Source organism: Bos mutus, chromosome X, assembly GCF_027580195.1.
Source record: "Bos mutus isolate GX-2022 chromosome X, NWIPB_WYAK_1.1, whole genome shotgun sequence".
Lineage (NCBI taxonomy): Eukaryota > Metazoa > Chordata > Mammalia > Artiodactyla > Bovidae > Bos > Bos mutus.
This window is the reverse complement of record NC_091646.1, coordinates 43,623,133-43,641,026: the sequence shown is the minus strand read 5'-3', so window position 1 is coordinate 43,641,026 and position 17,894 is coordinate 43,623,133. Positions and strand designations below refer to the sequence as shown.

The following is a 17,894-nucleotide window of genomic DNA, read 5'->3' as shown; positions in this document are numbered from 1 at the left end:
CTAATCAGTACCCTGGTCTCAGTGGATATAGTCTTTCTGTTTGCAGAGTATTTCTTCAGAGAAAATGCAGTGTGGTTGGTTAATTTGTCATCTTCTTTATCATTGCTCTAAATGAATATGCCCTGGTCATTCTAATGAGATTAAGAGACATTGTCCTTTCTTGAATGGAGCTGGATGTTGACAAGGTTTCCTTAGCTACCTATTTCCAAGTCCCCTCTTACATGAGCATGATTAGTCCATTCAGCACATGTTGTTTTCTCTTGATTTGACTCTGAGGTAGAAGTGACCTTTTCCTCACTCTACTCCCCAATTCAGGATGAACCTTAAAGCAGCTTCCTCTAGTCTGGAGAGAAATAAGATTTCAGCACTGAATGGATTCTCTTAAGTATACTTCTTTGTTCAAGACCGTGCTAATGTGAACGCTTAGTAAAACAAATATAATGGCATTTTTAAAGCCTCACAAGGCAGGCAATTGCTTTAAAGAAATCATGGAACCTTTTTTTCCTGAAGTGGAAAATCCAAGTGTTCTCTAACACCCAGGATTGAGCATAAGTTGTGGATTCCTTCTAAAGGGTGAGGATAAATTTCCCTTATACTAAAAATCACCAACTGCCATGAGTCGGACACGACTGAAGTGACTTAGCAGCAGCAGCAGCCATGGAAGTGCTGAGTGAAAATTTGTCCTTATCATTTCTTTGTGGACTACAATTCCCCCCTCTTGATATAGGCTATAAATAGGAAATAAACCGTCGAATGAAATCAGATAGTATGCAAAGATTTCACTGATGAGTTTAGGTGAGCAAATCATGAAAAGAACAGAATATTATCTGGTCCTAAATCTTCGCCAAGGAGTATTTAGTGACTTCCTCACTCTCTACCCTTTTGGAAGATACCACTTTTTAACCCCACTTTTGAAGAATAACACATATTTGGTATTAATTTCTTTTTTTAAACTTATCCAAAAGAAGGAAAATGATTAACAATATTAAAAATTATTACTGTTTAGTGGACAAGGGAAATAAACAATCTTTTTAATATCCTTCATTAAAATCAACAGTTTCTCCTTTCATAATGTATTTATCTGAGGTAATTGATCAGTACACAGACTATACAAAAATAACTTGCTTTTCTAAATGGTAGAATCTTGGCTTATGCAAACACCTGATACATGCCCAAATGATAATGTAAAAAATTATAGTGTAAATTATCTTTCTAAGAGCCAAAAATCTGCAGTATTTTTCCTTCTGTTCTTCAGATATATTTTAAACAAGTAGTGATTTTTAAAGTGTTTCTTTGGTATTCAGTTTGATAAGCAAGGCTCTTTATTAACCAAAAATTCTCTCAATTTCCAAATAAGACTACATAGTGGAAGAAATACATAATTGATCTATTTGTGGCAATGTTTCTTAGAAGAATGCCTTATAATTCCCTGTTTTGTAGAGTGCTGTCCACTGAGTAAGTGCCTAGTGTCACATGTTGATAGCTTGAAAGAATGAATTAAAAGCTAAATAAGAAATGTGCTGGGGCTCTGAGTGAAGCATACTGTGTCTACGTCCTCCCTGCTTTCCTCTTTGGACCCTGCTATCCTAAGAAGAGACATGGTTGAAACAAATTTGAAGTTGTAAATCTTTTCTACTTAATCCTAAGAAAGAAATTACATGCATATTTGCAAGTCTGTCTCTGAACCCAGCTCTATCCATTGTAATAAAAATATAACAGTATTCACAAACAGTAGTTACACAACAGTAGCTAGATAGTGATACAGTTACTTCATAAAATAGTATATGATATAAGCCAGGGAAGTTTTTTTTTTTTTTAATGTAAAAGTGAAAGTCAAAGAAATGCAGAGGTCAAGTAGACACATCAAAATAAAGCACTCATGAAGTTAAGCTTCAAGGAATGATAATCTTTAAATGCCAGTATTTTCTCTGGTTTTGCCAGCTTTCAGGGGGTTATTTAAGCATAATTATCATCTATGACTTTATTTTAAAAGAACTACATAATGTTCAGAAACTGACATAATTATATCTCTGAGGTATTGGTGCCTAATTTTGTAATTTTATGCCATTTTCTACTAACTGATCGACTCCCATGTAATTCAATGGCATCCATATTATTTACTCAATAATCTGTAATTATAGATTTCCTCTAATGAAGCACCCTATGCTTTATTGCCCCGTGTTCTTAGGAGTTCTCTGGGTTTCAATTACAGAAAATTTGAACTTTGAAGAGCTATTTTTTCCCTGATGAACATTATAAAGTAATGAAGAGATTAATCACTGTTCCCTTGACTGAAACACCAAAAGGCAATACCACCTAATATACAATTGCCTTATTATTTTGCATATGTCTTCTTTTTTAATTTAATAGTTGAATTCAATTAAATGGTAGTAGCAGTATGTTAAATTTACTATGAGTATCTGCCTTAGGGAGTTATTTATTTATTTATTTTGAAATTAATTTTTTTTTCTATTGGAGACCAACTTCCTTTTATTTAGTAAAGCATATAATTAAGGTCTATGTAAAATTTAATTAGTTAATAGAGCAGGATATTGTTAATGTGTGTTTTGTATAAATTGCCTAAATTACCTGAATTTAGGCCCTTTATGTTTCCAAAGCACTCACTCTAGGACTTTGACTCCTTGAATAGATCTGGTGAGCTAAAATATATTCACTTAATTATCTTTCTAAAAGTTATATCCATTTAAACTCAAAAGTATAAAGTATCTGTCTTTTGTTGTTATTTGCTTTTTTCTTTAGAATTGACATTAATCTTTTATTTCTTAATTTAGAAACATGAGGGAAGACCTTAGGATTTGTAGAAAATGATAAGGAGAGGTAGCTTAGCTGGTATGATTGGAGGAGCCAAAGAAAACTCTGGAAATAATTAGTGAGACCATTGGAGTGTGGATTGGAACAGATGAGCCTTGACTCTTAGAAAAGAGGATAATGTGATTAAAGTTATAGTTTAGTTGTATGAGAGACTGGAAACATAATTCAGCAAGTTGATTCATGTAGATTATCCAGGTTAAGGAATATGTGTTAGACTTGAGGAGGAGACTGTATTGCCAGTGACAATGTGCTGTAGGTTAGTCACTATTTGACTTTGGAGATGAAGAAAAAAATACTAAAGATCATTCAAAGGTTCTAAGCCTGGGGAATAATTTAAAAAAAAGAGAGAGAGAAAATTGAGTTAAGTAGTCATTAGGGCTGTGATTAGATGGGGAAATCTTTGGGTAATTCCATCCATCTGAAACACATGAAGTCTGAGATGATAGGAAATTTTATAAATAATATTGTTTGGGAGTCATTGATGGTTTATCCTTGAAATGGGAATGCAAGTAAATAGTGAGGTTGTAAATTAAGTTGTCTCCATCACAGAAGAGAACTAGAAGCTTTGAAACAGATCACTTCCTGAAGTCCATGAAAGACCACAAACTATCCTGTGATAGTTCTGCTTTCTAAATAATTATTTTTCAGCAACTTGTTTCAGTTCCATCAGGAGACAGGAGTGAGATTGCTAGAAGCATAAATCCATTCTAGTTGATTGAGGAAGAATCCAGCCATGCTCAGAGTCATACTGGCTCTCTTCTGGAGCAGATTATTGAATTCCTCTTAAGGAATTATTCGGAGAAGGCAATGGCAACCCACTCCAGTACTCTTGCCTGGAAAATCCCATGGACGGAGGATCCTGGTAGGCTGCAGTCCATGGGGTCGCTAAGAGTCAGACAGGACTAAGCGACTTCACTTTCACTTTTCACTTTCATGTGTTGGAGAAGGAAATGGCAACCCACTCCAGTGTTCTTGCCTTGAGAATCCAGGGGATAGGGGAGCCTGGTGGGCTGCCGTCTATGGGGTCGCACAGAGTTGGACACGACTGAAGCGACTTAGCAGTAGCAGTATATATATATATATATATATATATATATATATATATTCATATTTTTTCCATTATAGTTCATCACAAGGTATTGAATATATTTCCCTGTGCTATACCATAGGATCTTGTTGTTTATCCATTATATATGTAATAGTTTGCATCTGCTAATCCCAAACTCCCAAACTGTCCCTCCACCATCCCTCTCCCCCTTGGCAACTATAAGTCTGTTCTCTGTGTCTGTCTGTCTCTGTTTTGTAGTCGAGTTCATTTGTGTCGTATTTTAGATTTCACATATGCGTGGTATCATACAATGTTTCTGTTTTTTCTTTCTGACTTACTTCACTTTAGTATGATATTTTCTAGGTCCATCCATGTTGCTGCAAATGGCATTATTTTGTTTCTTTTATTGACGAGTAGTATTCCATTGTATACATGTACCACATCTTCTTTATCCATTCATATGTTGATGAGCATTTACATTGTTTCCATGTCTTGGGTGTTGTGAGCAGTGCTGCTGTGAATGTAGGGGTGCATGTATCTTTTTGAATTATGATTTTTTCCTGATATATGACCAGAATTGGCACTGCTGGATCATGTGGTATTTTACTTCTTTGGGAATCCCACCTGACTATGTAGCTGCTGAAGCCTATTTCCTATTCCTACTACTTCTGCATACGTGCTTATACTAAATTCCTACCTTTGTCTCTTGTAACCCCGTCTAACACATTCATCAAGAGAATTATAACAGGGACTTCCCTGGTGGTCCAGTGGTTAAAACTCTGCCTTGCAATGAAGGGGGTGTGGGTTCAATCCCTTGTCTGGGGGCTAAGATCCCACATGCTTCATGGCCAGAAAAAACAAAAACATAAAACAGTAACAATATTTTAACAAATTCAATAAAAGCTTTACAAAAATAGTTCACATTAAAAAAAATTTTTTTAAGAGAATTATAATGTTTCCTCTTTTCCTTTTCTTCCTCCCTGCCCCAGCCCACTGGGGGTCAAATTCTTCCATGAGAGAGGCTGGGGGAGTGAGACAGCAAACAAATTATGCCACCCATTCTAGCCTTCGGGCACCTGGGTCCAAAAGACTAACCAACAATGGGGGAAGGAAATGCCTTGAAACAAACATAAGATCAGTATTTCAATTACAACCAGAAAATTACAGAACCTTCCTAAGATATCATCAAGGGGCATGAAAGGGAAACTTGATGTTGTATGTCTAAGAACACTGGTGAAGAAAACGAAAAACAATTTTATATTTATGTCTTTACCAAGTTAAGACTGTTCAAAAACTGATTGAAGTTGATTATACATGGCTTTTTTTCAAACTGCTTTTTATTTTTTGAAAAAAACAAAAGTATATAATATCATCATGTTAAAACAAGATATACGCTCCTCAGTTTGAAAGTGGAAGTTGTAATAAGAACAGATCAGTTTACAGCAAGCAGTCTTTACTCTGTGCATTCAAAAAAATGACTCCAGAAAAATAAACGACCCAATCAAAAAATGGGCCAAAGAACTAAATAGACATTTCTCCAAAAAAGACATACAGATGGCTAACAAACACATGAAAAGATGCTCAACATCACTCATTATCAGAGAAATGCAAATCAAAACCACTATGAGGTACCATTTCACACCAGTCAGAATGGCTGCGATCCAAAAGTCTACAAATAATAAATGCTGGAGAGGGTGTGGAGAAAAGGGAACCCTCTTACACTGTTGGTGGGAATGCAAACTAGTACAGCCACTATGGAGAACAGTGTGGAGATTCCTTAAAAAACTGGAAATAGAACTGCCTTATGATCCAGCAACCCCACTGCTGGGCATACACACTGAGGAAACCAGAAGGGAAAGAGACACGTGTACCCCAATGTTCATCGCAGCACTGTTCATAATAGCCAAGACATGGAAGCAACCTAGATGTCCATCAGCAGATGAATGGATAAGAAAGCCGTGGTACATATACACAATGGAGTATTACTCAGCCATTAAAAAGAATACATTTGAATCAGTTCTAATGAGGTGGATGAAACTGGAGCCTATTATACAGAGTGAAGTAAGCCAGAAGGAAAAACAGAAATACAGTATACTAACGCATATATATGGAATTTAGAAAGATGGTAACAATAACCCAGTGTACGAGACAGCAAAAGAGACACTGATGTATAGAACAGTCTTGTGGACTCTGTGGGAGAGGGAGAGGGTGGGAAGATTTGGGAGAATGGCAATGAAACATGTAAAATATCATGTAGGAAACGAGTTGCCAGTCCAGGTTCGATGCATGATGCTGGATGCTTGGGGCTGGTGCACTGGGACGGCCCAGAGGGATGATATGGGGAGGGAGGAGGGAGGAGGGTTCGGGATGGGGAGCACATGTATGCCTGTGGCGGATTCATTTTGATATTTGGCAAAACTAATACAATTATGTAAAGTTTAAAAATAAAATAAAATTGGAAGAATTAAAAAAAAAATGACATGATCAGAAACACACACACACGCAAGACTCCTTGCCCTTTAAAAATAGATAAGCAACAGTTAAGTAGATAACCAACATTTAAGTGCCTGTGCAAAAGTGAGGTGAAGTTGTCATTACCTTTCTGGCAGGAGAGTTGACCTACTCTAGAATCTGGTAAGCAGAGAAGGAATAATTCAAAAGTTGGTCTAACAATGGATGAATTGTCAACTTGTTTCCTGTATTCCAACCATCAGCAACATAGAGTACCAGTTCCCTCATGTACATTTTTATACCTGGTGGTGGGCTGCCGTTGTTGCTGTGATGTGTGACTTTTGTTAAAGCTATCTGACATAAGGGCCGTGCTTAAAAAATTACTTCCATCCTTCCCTTACCTGGTGCTTGTGCTAGGAACCAAGGAAAATACAAGTATACGTGTGACCTCTTGATGGTGCTCTGGAAGTTCAAACTATCCCTTTTCTTCTCTCCACAACTAGGGTTGTGTTTGTATTTCTTATGAAGATGCTTAGGTTCATTGTACAGTATTATATTCTGATATGACAGTCCAGTAGGCAAGGAGCTGTGTCTTCTATAACGGAGCTGAATTTACTCCACGTCAGTCAGAGGCTGGTTCTCGGGTGGAAAATCAAGTGCAAGTTCGATGCATGAAGCAGGGCACTCAAAGCCAGTGCTCTGGGACAACCCAGAGGGATGGGGTGGGGAGGGAGGTGGGAGGCGGGGTTCAGGATGGGGAGACACAGGTATACCCGTGGCTGATTCATGTCAATGTATGGCAAAAAAACACCACAATCATGTAAAGTAATTAGCCTCCGATTAAAATAAATTAATTTTTAAAAATAAAACCAAAAAAAAAAAAAAAAAGCTTGGAAAGCAGGTGTTTTGTTGCCTTTGGGGGAAAAAAAAACAGAAAACACCTCTCTTCTCTTTCAAGGTCTCTTAAATGTAAATCCACATAGAAGTGTGTGTATAATTGTTGCTTCATGAATGATTCTGTGTCATTCTTGACTTTGTACTTCTAAGTAGACACATCTCAGTTTCAAATAGGCAGACATTGACTTCTGGTATTCTTTCCCATCTTCCACCCGTAAATGAGCCCTGTTTCACTGACACAGAGGTTGCCAAGCTCCTTCAGCAACTCAGAGATTGCGAGTTGCACAGGTGTTTGGATGTAGCATGACACTGATGTTGACAGTGTGTGCTCTAGAGCAGTGGTCAGCAAACTGATTGTGTAAAGGGCCAGATAATAAATATTTTAGACCTCGAAGACCAAAAAGATCTCCATCACAGCTACTCATGTCTGCTGTTACAGCTTGAAAGGAGCCATGGATCAATACATCATGAAATGGCATGGCTATGTTCCAATAAAAGTTAGGGACTGAAATTTTAATTTGGGGGAATTTTCATGTAGTTTGAAAGATTATTCTTTTTCAATTAAAAAAAAAAAAACATTTAATGTGTGAGAACCATTCTTATGATGTGGACTGTACAAACAAGTGGTAGGTTGGTTTGACCACTGAGGCTATAATTTGCCAACTTCTGCTCTAGAAACATGCTTCCAAGGGTCTGAGGCTGATTCTGTCACCTCCCAACTTTGCCACCTTGAGTGACTTACTTACCTAAATATGCCTCAGTTTTGTTACCTGAAAAATAGGTTGGTATAGAGATCCAGGGTACATACATCCCTTAGAACAGGGCCTGACATATTATAAACTCTCAATACATGGCAGATATTATTACCATGCCTATATCCAAAAACATCTTTGTTATTATCTTTTTAGAAAGTCACTGATAATTACTCTGCTGGATAGTTTTGAATGGAGTTAAATGTATTCTTTTTCCAAGTTTGTTTTTGCTTAGTTCTCCTTTCACAAATGTTCCGTAACCTTAGTAAATGATTGATTCTGATAGACACACAGAGTATTTCAAAGGTCTCTTTGAAATATTAATTATTTAAAATATCAAATGTGAGATATTTTACCAGAGGCATCAGCAGTGGTTTTCTGGTAAGTGTTAACATTAAGGTTTATTGGGTATTTGCTTATTTATAGAATGTGTAATTTTTTTCTCCCAATATTCTAGCATGTAGGTAACGGGGGGAAAAAATGAAGACGCATAAACATTACTTTTTAACTAATACTTACTATCAAGCTGTCTTACTTCAGGCAAACTGCCCAAAAGGTGCCTCTGGCCATAAAAGATCCTTCACTGAAACTACCAGTAGAAATCCATTCAAGTGTGTTAACTGGCAACTTTTTAAATTGCAAATGTATTAGGGAAATTGAACTCACCAAAATAGTTAGTGTGACAAACTTTAAGGTAGCACCTACCACATGGGTATTTGAGGAGAAATCCCTTTATCCTTTACTGCTCATCACTTTGGAATTGAATATCCATTTAGCTTGTGACCCTCTAAAATAATATTTATTCCATGACACAATGTACCTACAACCTTCAATTAAAATTGGTAAGGAAGAGCAGTATTCACTATGAAATTTATCTGAATCTGATGATCTCCTTCACTATAAGAAACTATTCATTACCTGTTGGGGCAAAGAGATGAAATAAGAGAATGAATGAACTCTCTAACCAACATTTTCCCTATAGTTTTAACTTTAATTGCTCTGAGATTAATTTTGCTTTTTGGTACATACCACTGTGCAAAGCCTCAACCTGGGAGGATGTTTTTCTGTTTTGTTTTACAAACCTTCAACTGCTGCATAATGTAATTACTACTCTGCCCCTAGCTCATCCTGTGGTTTCTAGTAATTTCTTCTAAGCTCCTGTGTCCTCTTTTCCCTCTTGAAAGTTTTCTTCTTTTGTACAGAACATCTGCCATCATTATTTCCCTCAGAACTTTATACATCTATTTATGCCCTCCTTTAATCTCTATGGAATAATATCTTGATTTTCTTAAACAGTTTTCATGGCCCTAAATAACTTCAGAGACTATTATCTTAGTTACCATCTGTTAGTTTTCCAAGTCAACATTATCTCCATTCTACACTCACTTCCAATTAAACTGTAAACTAACAAAAACCTCCCATCAGACAGAGGCTTTCTAGATGCTGTGGACCGCCATACAAGTTGTTCAGGTTTTTGTCATGTCTTACTTCTTATTTTGTTGAATTTTAAGAGCTATTTGTCAGCCCCAGGCCTTCATTTTTTTCAGATCCCAGAGAAGGAATTTTGTTTCCCTCTTTTTTGATAAGTGAGCAGTCTTCTAATTTTGTGTCATCTACAAATCCATACATCTTACAGCATGGTCTTAATCTGGCCTGTAATAGATGGTGTGGAAAAGATTGAATCTAACACTGATTTTTCTTGCTCTCCACTTATCACTGCCTTCTTATGCTGTCAGCCTCCATTTGCCACTACTTATGACCTTGCTCACAAAACCAGTTTTACTGTTCTATTCAGTCTTTTACCAATAATACCAAAATTGAGCATCCTGCTTTGCTCAGGGTTATATGCAGAATAATACTTGTCACTGCAAATTCAACTGTATTCTTTGTAGAATTTCTCACCTACTCTGACCTATTTTGCATAATACTGTGAGGCCAATCTTAAATGTCACCTTTATCATGTCATCACCTTCCTGAAGATCTACCAGTTGCTCTTTAGAAACCCTCTCATCACATTCAGACTTCTTACTTTGATACCCGAGGCCCTTTAGAACGTTGCTCGTATGTTGCTCTCCTCATGGTTTATTATGTACTCCGTGTATTTTTGCTTTCAGGTACCTACATTGATTCAAAAGCACCTCAACACATTTTATCCTTTTAACATTATATGATATGAACAGGCAAAATTAATAAAGCTTGCCTCTGAGTGGTGGAGGCAAGAGAGAACTTTCTGGGAGTGATGGAAACATTCAGTATCTTAACTCTGGTGGTTACAGTGGGTATAAACACTTGTCAAAATTCATCAAACTGTATGCAAAATCTATGCATTACAACATATGTTTAAAATTCATCAAACTGTATGCAAAATCTACACATTATAGCATATGTAAGTTTATATACAGACACACATACATTCAGAGAGAGGAAGCAAGTAACCATGTGTGTGTACATGAGGAGTTAATATATCTAGATTTTACAAAACTGCAATGAGGTACCATTTCACACTGGTCAGAATGGCCATCATTAAAGTGCCTTCAAATAATAAATGAGGGAATGGAGAAAAGGGAACCCTCTTACACTGTTGGTGAGAATGTAAATTGGAGAACTGTATGGAGGTTTCTTAAAAAAAAAAAAAAAAAAACAACTACCATATAACCCAGCAATCCCACTACTGGGCATATACCCTGAGAAAAGTATAACACAAAAAGACACATGTACCCCAATGTTCATAGCAGCAGTGTTTACATTAGCCAAGACATGGAAGCAATCTAAATGTCCATTGATGGATGAATGGGTAAAGAAGATGTGAGGGTGTGTGTGTGTATGTGTGTGCATAATGAAATATTCAGTTCAGTTCAGTTCAGTTCAGTTGCTCAGTCATGTCCGACTCTTTGCAACCTCATGAATCACAGCACGCCAGGCCTCCCTGTCCATCACCAACTCCCAGAGTTCACCCAGACTCATGTCCATCGAGTCAGTGATGCCATCCATCCATCTCATCCTCTGTCGTCCCCTTCTCCTCCTGCCCCCGATCCCTCCCAGCATCAGAGTCTTTTCCAATGAGTCAACTCTTCGCATGAGGTGGCCAAAGTACTGGAGTTTCAGCTTTAGCATCATTCCTTCCAAAGAAATCCCAGGGCTGATCTCCTTCAGAATGGACTGGTTGGATCTCCTTGCAGTCCAAGGGACTCTCTCAGTCATAAAAAAAGAATCAAATAATGCCACTTGCAGCAGCATGGATAGACCTAGAGATTATCATACTAAGTGATGTAAGCCAGACAGAGAAAGATAAATTATGTCACTTATATGTGGATTCTCCAAAAATGATACAAATGAACTTATCTACAAAACAGAAATAGACACACAGACATAGAAAGCAAACTTACGGTTAAATTTAAAAATTTTTAAAGATCTGGATTTTAGTCTCTTTAAACTAATCATTTTCAACCTTTCAAGTATAATTTTTTCAAAGGCTTAACCTAAGCCCTTTCTCGTCCATCACTCTTCCCCAATTCTTTGAGCCCACAGAGAACATAGTTTTATTTTTTTTAATTATTTAGTCTACCTAAGTGTTATTTCACAGTAGGGTCCTACCCTCATTAATAAGCCTTTGGCTTCTTTTGGGTCACGTTATTGACTCTCAGTTCATTTTTGTTGGTTGATGGAAACTTCTTCAACTTCAATCTGCTCAGCTTTTCCAGAAAGCCTTAATTATATAATTGAGAAAATTCAAGGAGGCAATAGTGGTGAATATAGAAGCCATTTTATTTCCAGACTGTTAGGATCTTAGGAAGTGATTTTTATAGTAGTGACTTCGCTTTAGTCATTTTTGAGGAATAATGAACTAGACTTGAGTCTTAGTTAATAGAACAGTCCAAGGCACTAGGTATTTTGGCTCCTAGAGAAATAAGGAATAGGTAGTCTAATTAATAATGTTTGATAAAAAGAAGGTGAGCACAAAAGTATTTTCAAAAATTGTAAAGGGTCAGAGATTTTGCTCTACTTGCATGCTAACAAGTCAGCTGCCAAAGTTTCAGGGGAGCTGGCAGAAGACACAAGATTCCTGGGTCAGAGACAAAGAAGTCTGTTGTTCGCAGCACAGAGAGCAGTGTGAGCTTCATGTTCAAATTGCTTTCCCTTGCCCTCCAGCTCCCACAGGGTGATGCCAAGGTGGGCCCAGGTGGGTACTAGGCACATAGTGGGTTGTGTCACATCTGAGGAACCCATACTTAAGAGAACCCAAATCTTGTATAGTGGGTTGAAAGCAAACTTGTCTGACATCTGCCCGAGAGGGAGATATAATCTGTTTTCCAAGTAAGCCTACCCTATGCTCTGGAGGAAGACATTGTATCTTCAAGGCTGTTGACGGTTAAAAACATCCTTGAAACAATAGTCCAGAATAATAGTCATCAATGCCTGTGCCCACAAAATGTCCACAAATGTGAGAAATTCATAGGGCCTTTCCTCTGAATAAGTTTGTGCTAGCCATTGGCAGACAGCCTTATATAAAAGTAGAGTAGAGTTCATTACTTGACCTGGTGCTGATTTTAATCTGTGGTATCTTCAGACTCTTCTGGGGAAATTGAGTCAACACACACAGGTAAGTAGTGATGCTGAAAATTGAAATCAGTGGGCATTCAGCATCTACAGAATGGCCAATATTGTTAGAAACATGATATAGAAGATACAACCCATGCCTTTTATTTTACCCAGAGATACGTAGCTCACACAGAGCCCACTGTATTACATGCAGCTCTCCTGGCTCCTTAACAATGTCTGTGATCTAATTTCAGGATGAAAGATTAGAAATTCACCTCTGAATTGTTATTTCTCAGACATGCCCATGTATTACCATTTTAGTGGTTGAAAGACATTACCAAATTTCTCCTTGATATTGTTTCACTCAGTAAAATACGTATTGTAATTTGTAAGAAAACACATTTTTCCATGTAATTCAATAAGGCTATTTTTCTTTTCAATGATAAATAAAACAGTTAAAAGATTTTTTCCCCTGAGTTTGATCTCATAAACCAAAAAATTAAAAAGTCAAACAGCTACTCACTGCTAATCACATCTAAGTAAGAATGAGTAGTTCTGTGAACTTGGAAAATCTAAGTGAACTGTAAACCTCACACAATTTGATCATGGACCAAATTTTGCTGAAATGTATTTAAAATGAAGGGTAACTTTCAAATGATCATGTTGACTTTCATTTTGTTTGAGGAAGACAAGTCTATAATATATTTATAAAACCTTTACTCCTTAGGCTTTAACATTTCATGAAGATCTCTCAGTTCCTTTGAAAGTTATCATGAAGCAAACAAAAAGTAATGGTGGACTAGTGGTTTGAAACAAACATTTCTTTCCTTAAAGGCAGTACTGAGGTTTACCAAGACCTGGCTTCTTTTTCTTCTTTTTTTTCCCTAACAGAATTATCTAGCATATGCCTTCTCAGCAGGAGCTATATCACCCTCAAGGGAATCAGTATTGGTTATTGGAGAGGTGGGAGGAGAAAAATCTTAGATATTACAATGGTCTGTGACTTTCCAAAGGGCCACAGTACATAAACAGATATATATAGTTATATCTGTGATACTAAATTTTAATATGGGGGAATTAGGAAAAGATATCTAACAAGGCTCCTTTAGGGGAGGAGGGAACAAAAATGGGGAAAAAAGTTGAGAAATGGTGATCTTACATAACATTCTGTTAAATGTTGTCAGGTGGCAACCACTAAATTAAGCACAGGGATTTATTTGTAATTCCTCTATACTTTATGTCGTATTTGTTCTTTCCATCTTTTTAGTCCATAAACAATATAAAGCATTAAAGAATTTTAATGACATGCTATCCATAATATCATTATGTTATAGACTTTTTTCATGTTTGCCCATCATTTATGTTTAAATAATAAATACATACTGTTTGGTATTCTGTTCTCTTGACTCATACACATGTATTCATCCTTTTACATGACTGTTTTTATAAGGATGCACGAAATTTAGTTGTACTTTGGTTCTCTTCTGGTTGTACTTCTGTATCTAAAACCTCTTTCCATGTCTTCTTTTCCCCTGACTGCCTTTTAAAAATTGAGATCCTCAGAAAATATATTCTATTCCCCTTCTTCTCATACATTATCTCAGGATCCTCTCACCCATCTTCCAATGACACTCTCATTTTTAGCTCCAGTCTAGACTTCACTCCTGGGCTCCAGATTCATATTTCCAACTTCTTACTGGATTTCTCTACTTAGATATTCCTCAAAAAGCAATTTTTTTCAAACCTGTTTATCCTTTGTCTTCTAGACTCTTTTTCTCCCCCTTGATATCGCCCTTCCAGCCAGGTCCTATTGACTGTATTAATACCTTTAAAATATCCCTCCTTTCTAGTTACTCTGTTAACCCTTGAATTCAGTCCTTTATCTCTTGCTGAGAGAATTACCATTACACTCCTAAACATCTCCCTACCTCCTGTCATGCTGTCCCCAGAGTCATCCTCCACAGTGCTGTCTGACAAGTCTTTCTAAAGTATAAATCATATCAAGTCACTTCCTATATTACTTATGGCTGTACTGCCCAATACAGTAACCACGAGCCACATATAGCTATTGAGCACTTGAAATGTAACTAATCTGAAATGAAAGATGCTGAAATTAAATTGCGTTAGATTTATGAGACTTGGTCTGATAAAAGGAATGTAAAATACATATAATTTTTGTATATATTTAGATAAATATTAGTATATTAAGATTCATTTCATCGGTTTCTTTTTATCTTTTTTAATATGGCTAACAGAAAACTTAAAATTATTTATGTGGCTCACATTTGTGGTTTTGTATTATATATCTGTTAGTGCTGGCTTATAGGATAATGCTCAAACCCATATCATAGCATTAAAAAACAAAACTCAACTGAATAAATTTTAAAGTCCTAATTGGTTTTATTAAATGAATCATAAATTGGGTGACATCTCATCTGGTAAATAGAAGAGAGCTCTAAAGAGCTGTACAAAAGGGAAGACTTTTATAGGCAGAAGGAAGCAAGACAAGGAAGTTATTCTAGCAAAGAATAGATTGTTCAGACAAGGTCACCTTCCTTTGTTGCACAGTGGGAGGTCTATCAGGTAGATTTCCTTTCTAGTGTTGACCAGGAAATTTCAGACTGAGTGATTAAGATTATATTCCTAGGAGAGGCTGAAACTGCAATTAGATTAAGTCTCCATTTGGTGATGTGAGCCTTTTTACAGGTGACTCCATTTTGGGCCTGTTGGCTCTTTTTTAACAACAGCATTATGATGTTTCATCATGTGGCTATCACATGTCTAGTCCATTTCATCTTCTTCTAGCTATCATGCAACAATTGATCTGGGTTCATACCAGGGCCCCTCCACATGCCAGCTGTGTGATCTGGAGCAAGATGCTTAAACTCTCTAAGTTTTAGTGTACCTAGCTGAAAAACATAGATATTATTTGCTTCAATATTTTGTTGGGAGGATCATATCACCAAGCTGGCTGTCCAGTGGTTAAGTGCTGTCACTGCTGTAGGTCCGGGTTTGATCCCTGGTCAAGGAACTAAGATCCCACAAGCTGTGTGGTGCAGCCAAAAAAAGATACAATCAATGTCAAGTGCCTATCACATAAAATTTAATTCTCACTGATACATTCAAGTCATGCCAGACTGCATTTCCTCTTTTCTTTCTATTGTAAAGAGCAGGTGATGGTTCAGATGTGTATGCAGCCTTAATATTCCTAAAAGTGAACATCCTCTTTCCCTGTTTAGTTACTGGAGTTCCACTCTCCCTTTATTTTCCCTGTTTTCATCAAATATTATACCTGAAAACCTCTGAGTTTCCTTCTATTTTTTCACTCAATGTCTTGTCCTAGAGATTGATTTTAAAAATAAAACAATGATTGTAACATTGAGGAAATCTCAAGTCAAATGAAGAACATAATAAAGATTGTAGCTTGTTCTTGCCCCATAAGAGAATACTTTTTTTCCTATGATCTGACACCCCACAGTCAATCCTTTAAGCAAAGTAGGATTTAAATTTAATTTAAGAATAACATAAGAAACAATTTCTTCTGCCTCACTCCCACGCTTTTCTTCTCTTAACCCTCCTGCTTGCAAATGTCTTCTACCCTGCTGCTGCTAAGTCGCTTCAGTCATGTCCAACTCTGTGCGACCCCATAGACGGCAGCCCACCAGGCTCCCCCATCCCTGGGATTCTCCAGGCAAGAACACTGGAGTGGGTTGCCATTTCCTTCTCCAATGCATGAAAGTGAAAAGTGAAAGTGAAGTCGCTCAGTCATGTCCAACTCTTTGCGACCCTATGGATTGCAGCCTACCAGGTTCCTCCGTCCATGGGATTTTCCAGCCAAGAGTACTGGAGTGGGGTGCCATTGCCTTCTCCGGTCTTCTACCCTAGACCCATACATTAGCTACCACTCAAATTAACTACCTAATGAGGGTCCTTTTCATCAGTGAGGTCTGTTGGGAAAAGCCTCCTCAGCTCACTGTGGATTATCCACAGTGTCTTAGAGAGTTTCTGGCAATGGACACTTGCTCTAACAAATCTTAAAAGTGTTTCTGATGGCCAGAATTGTCAAAGATAAGAGTAAGATGAAATGTTTTATAGACATATCCTTTGGGAACTTCCATGAACATCTTTTGAGTATCCCACTCATAGGAAAAGCTTAGAAGCACAACAGCATTCTAAAAGGGGGTGATGAGACTCTGGCTAATGTCTCTCGAGTGTAAAATGTGGCCTTTCAGATGATGTAGTCACCTTTGCCTTCTACAATGTCAGCATTTCAAAATGGGTAAAGGATATGGATTAGGTAGGAGCTGAATGCAAATGTGTTTTGCAAATAGTGTCTTTTAAGATAATTGCAGATGACGGTTGAATACTGAAGGTATTAATACAATCAGTATTTAACCTTGTGTAACTGTGCTTCATCAAATCACACCCTGCACATTGATTGCATTAAGCCAGGTCAGTGGTTTCTTACTTAGGAATATCTTATAAGAATCTTAACATGAAGGCAACAGTAGTTGATCAGCTGCTGTTTATTTACATACTGAACATGTCATCAATAATACAAAAGCCAAGGTCTTTAAGTTGAAAGAACAGTGGGATTGGCATGAATTTTGCTTAATGGTGCGTAATAAGCAAAGTAGTCTGTGGTGCCAGAAACTGACAGGATGCATTATGTTGAAACAGATATATGTCTTTAATTTAAGGGTATTATGTAAATCTGACAGGAGTTTTTCCCTTTATTTTCCTGTAGTTTAACTTTAATTGCTCGAAGATTAATTCTGAGTTTTCCCTTCCTCCAGAGGGTGATGAGACGGGCGTGATGGATAATCTTCTGGAAGCCCTGCAATCAGGGGCGGCATTCCGAGACCGCAGAAAGCGGATTCCAAGGAATCCAGGTAGGAGCCATTCTAGCTCTCATGGTATTATAGAATGTAAATGCTCAGAACCAAATACAACAACAACGAACAAAAATACCTTTCTCATGAAAAAAAAATGTATTTGAAACAGTTGATCTCAGTTCATGAGTGAAGTCTCAGCAGGCTTCTATATCTACCTGATCACAAGTTTTAACTTTGTAAAAGTGTCTTCAAATAACAGTAGGCTTTGCAAAAAAGTTTAGAAACAAGTATTCCAACTGTGTTTAATACTAAATATTTTTATTTGTTATTTTATGAGCATGTGATTTGTCTAGAAGATGGTTTAAAATCGTAACTGTAATTAAAGTCATCCCAAATAATTGGCTTGAAGGATGTAACAGGTAAGGAAACTGAGATAATGCTTCTTTTCAGAGGTCATTTTGGCTTTGTGATCCATTCTCCATGTTACTAAAGAGAGGAGAGGCACTGATGATCCAAGATGCCCTGAAGTCTCAAGTGTTG

At 37.1% G+C, this 17,894-nt stretch overlaps 1 protein-coding gene across 1 annotated transcript in view; it reads left to right on the top strand.

Moving 5' to 3' along the window:
• Positions 1-17,894, top strand: part of DIAPH2 (diaphanous related formin 2) — a 983,285-nt gene that overhangs the window by 791,517 nt on the left and 173,874 nt on the right. The window contains exon 27 of the mRNA XM_070366366.1: positions 17,316-17,411. Within this exon, the coding sequence (XP_070222467.1) occupies positions 17,316-17,411 (96 nt within the window). The remainder of the gene's footprint in view (positions 1-17,315; positions 17,412-17,894) is intronic.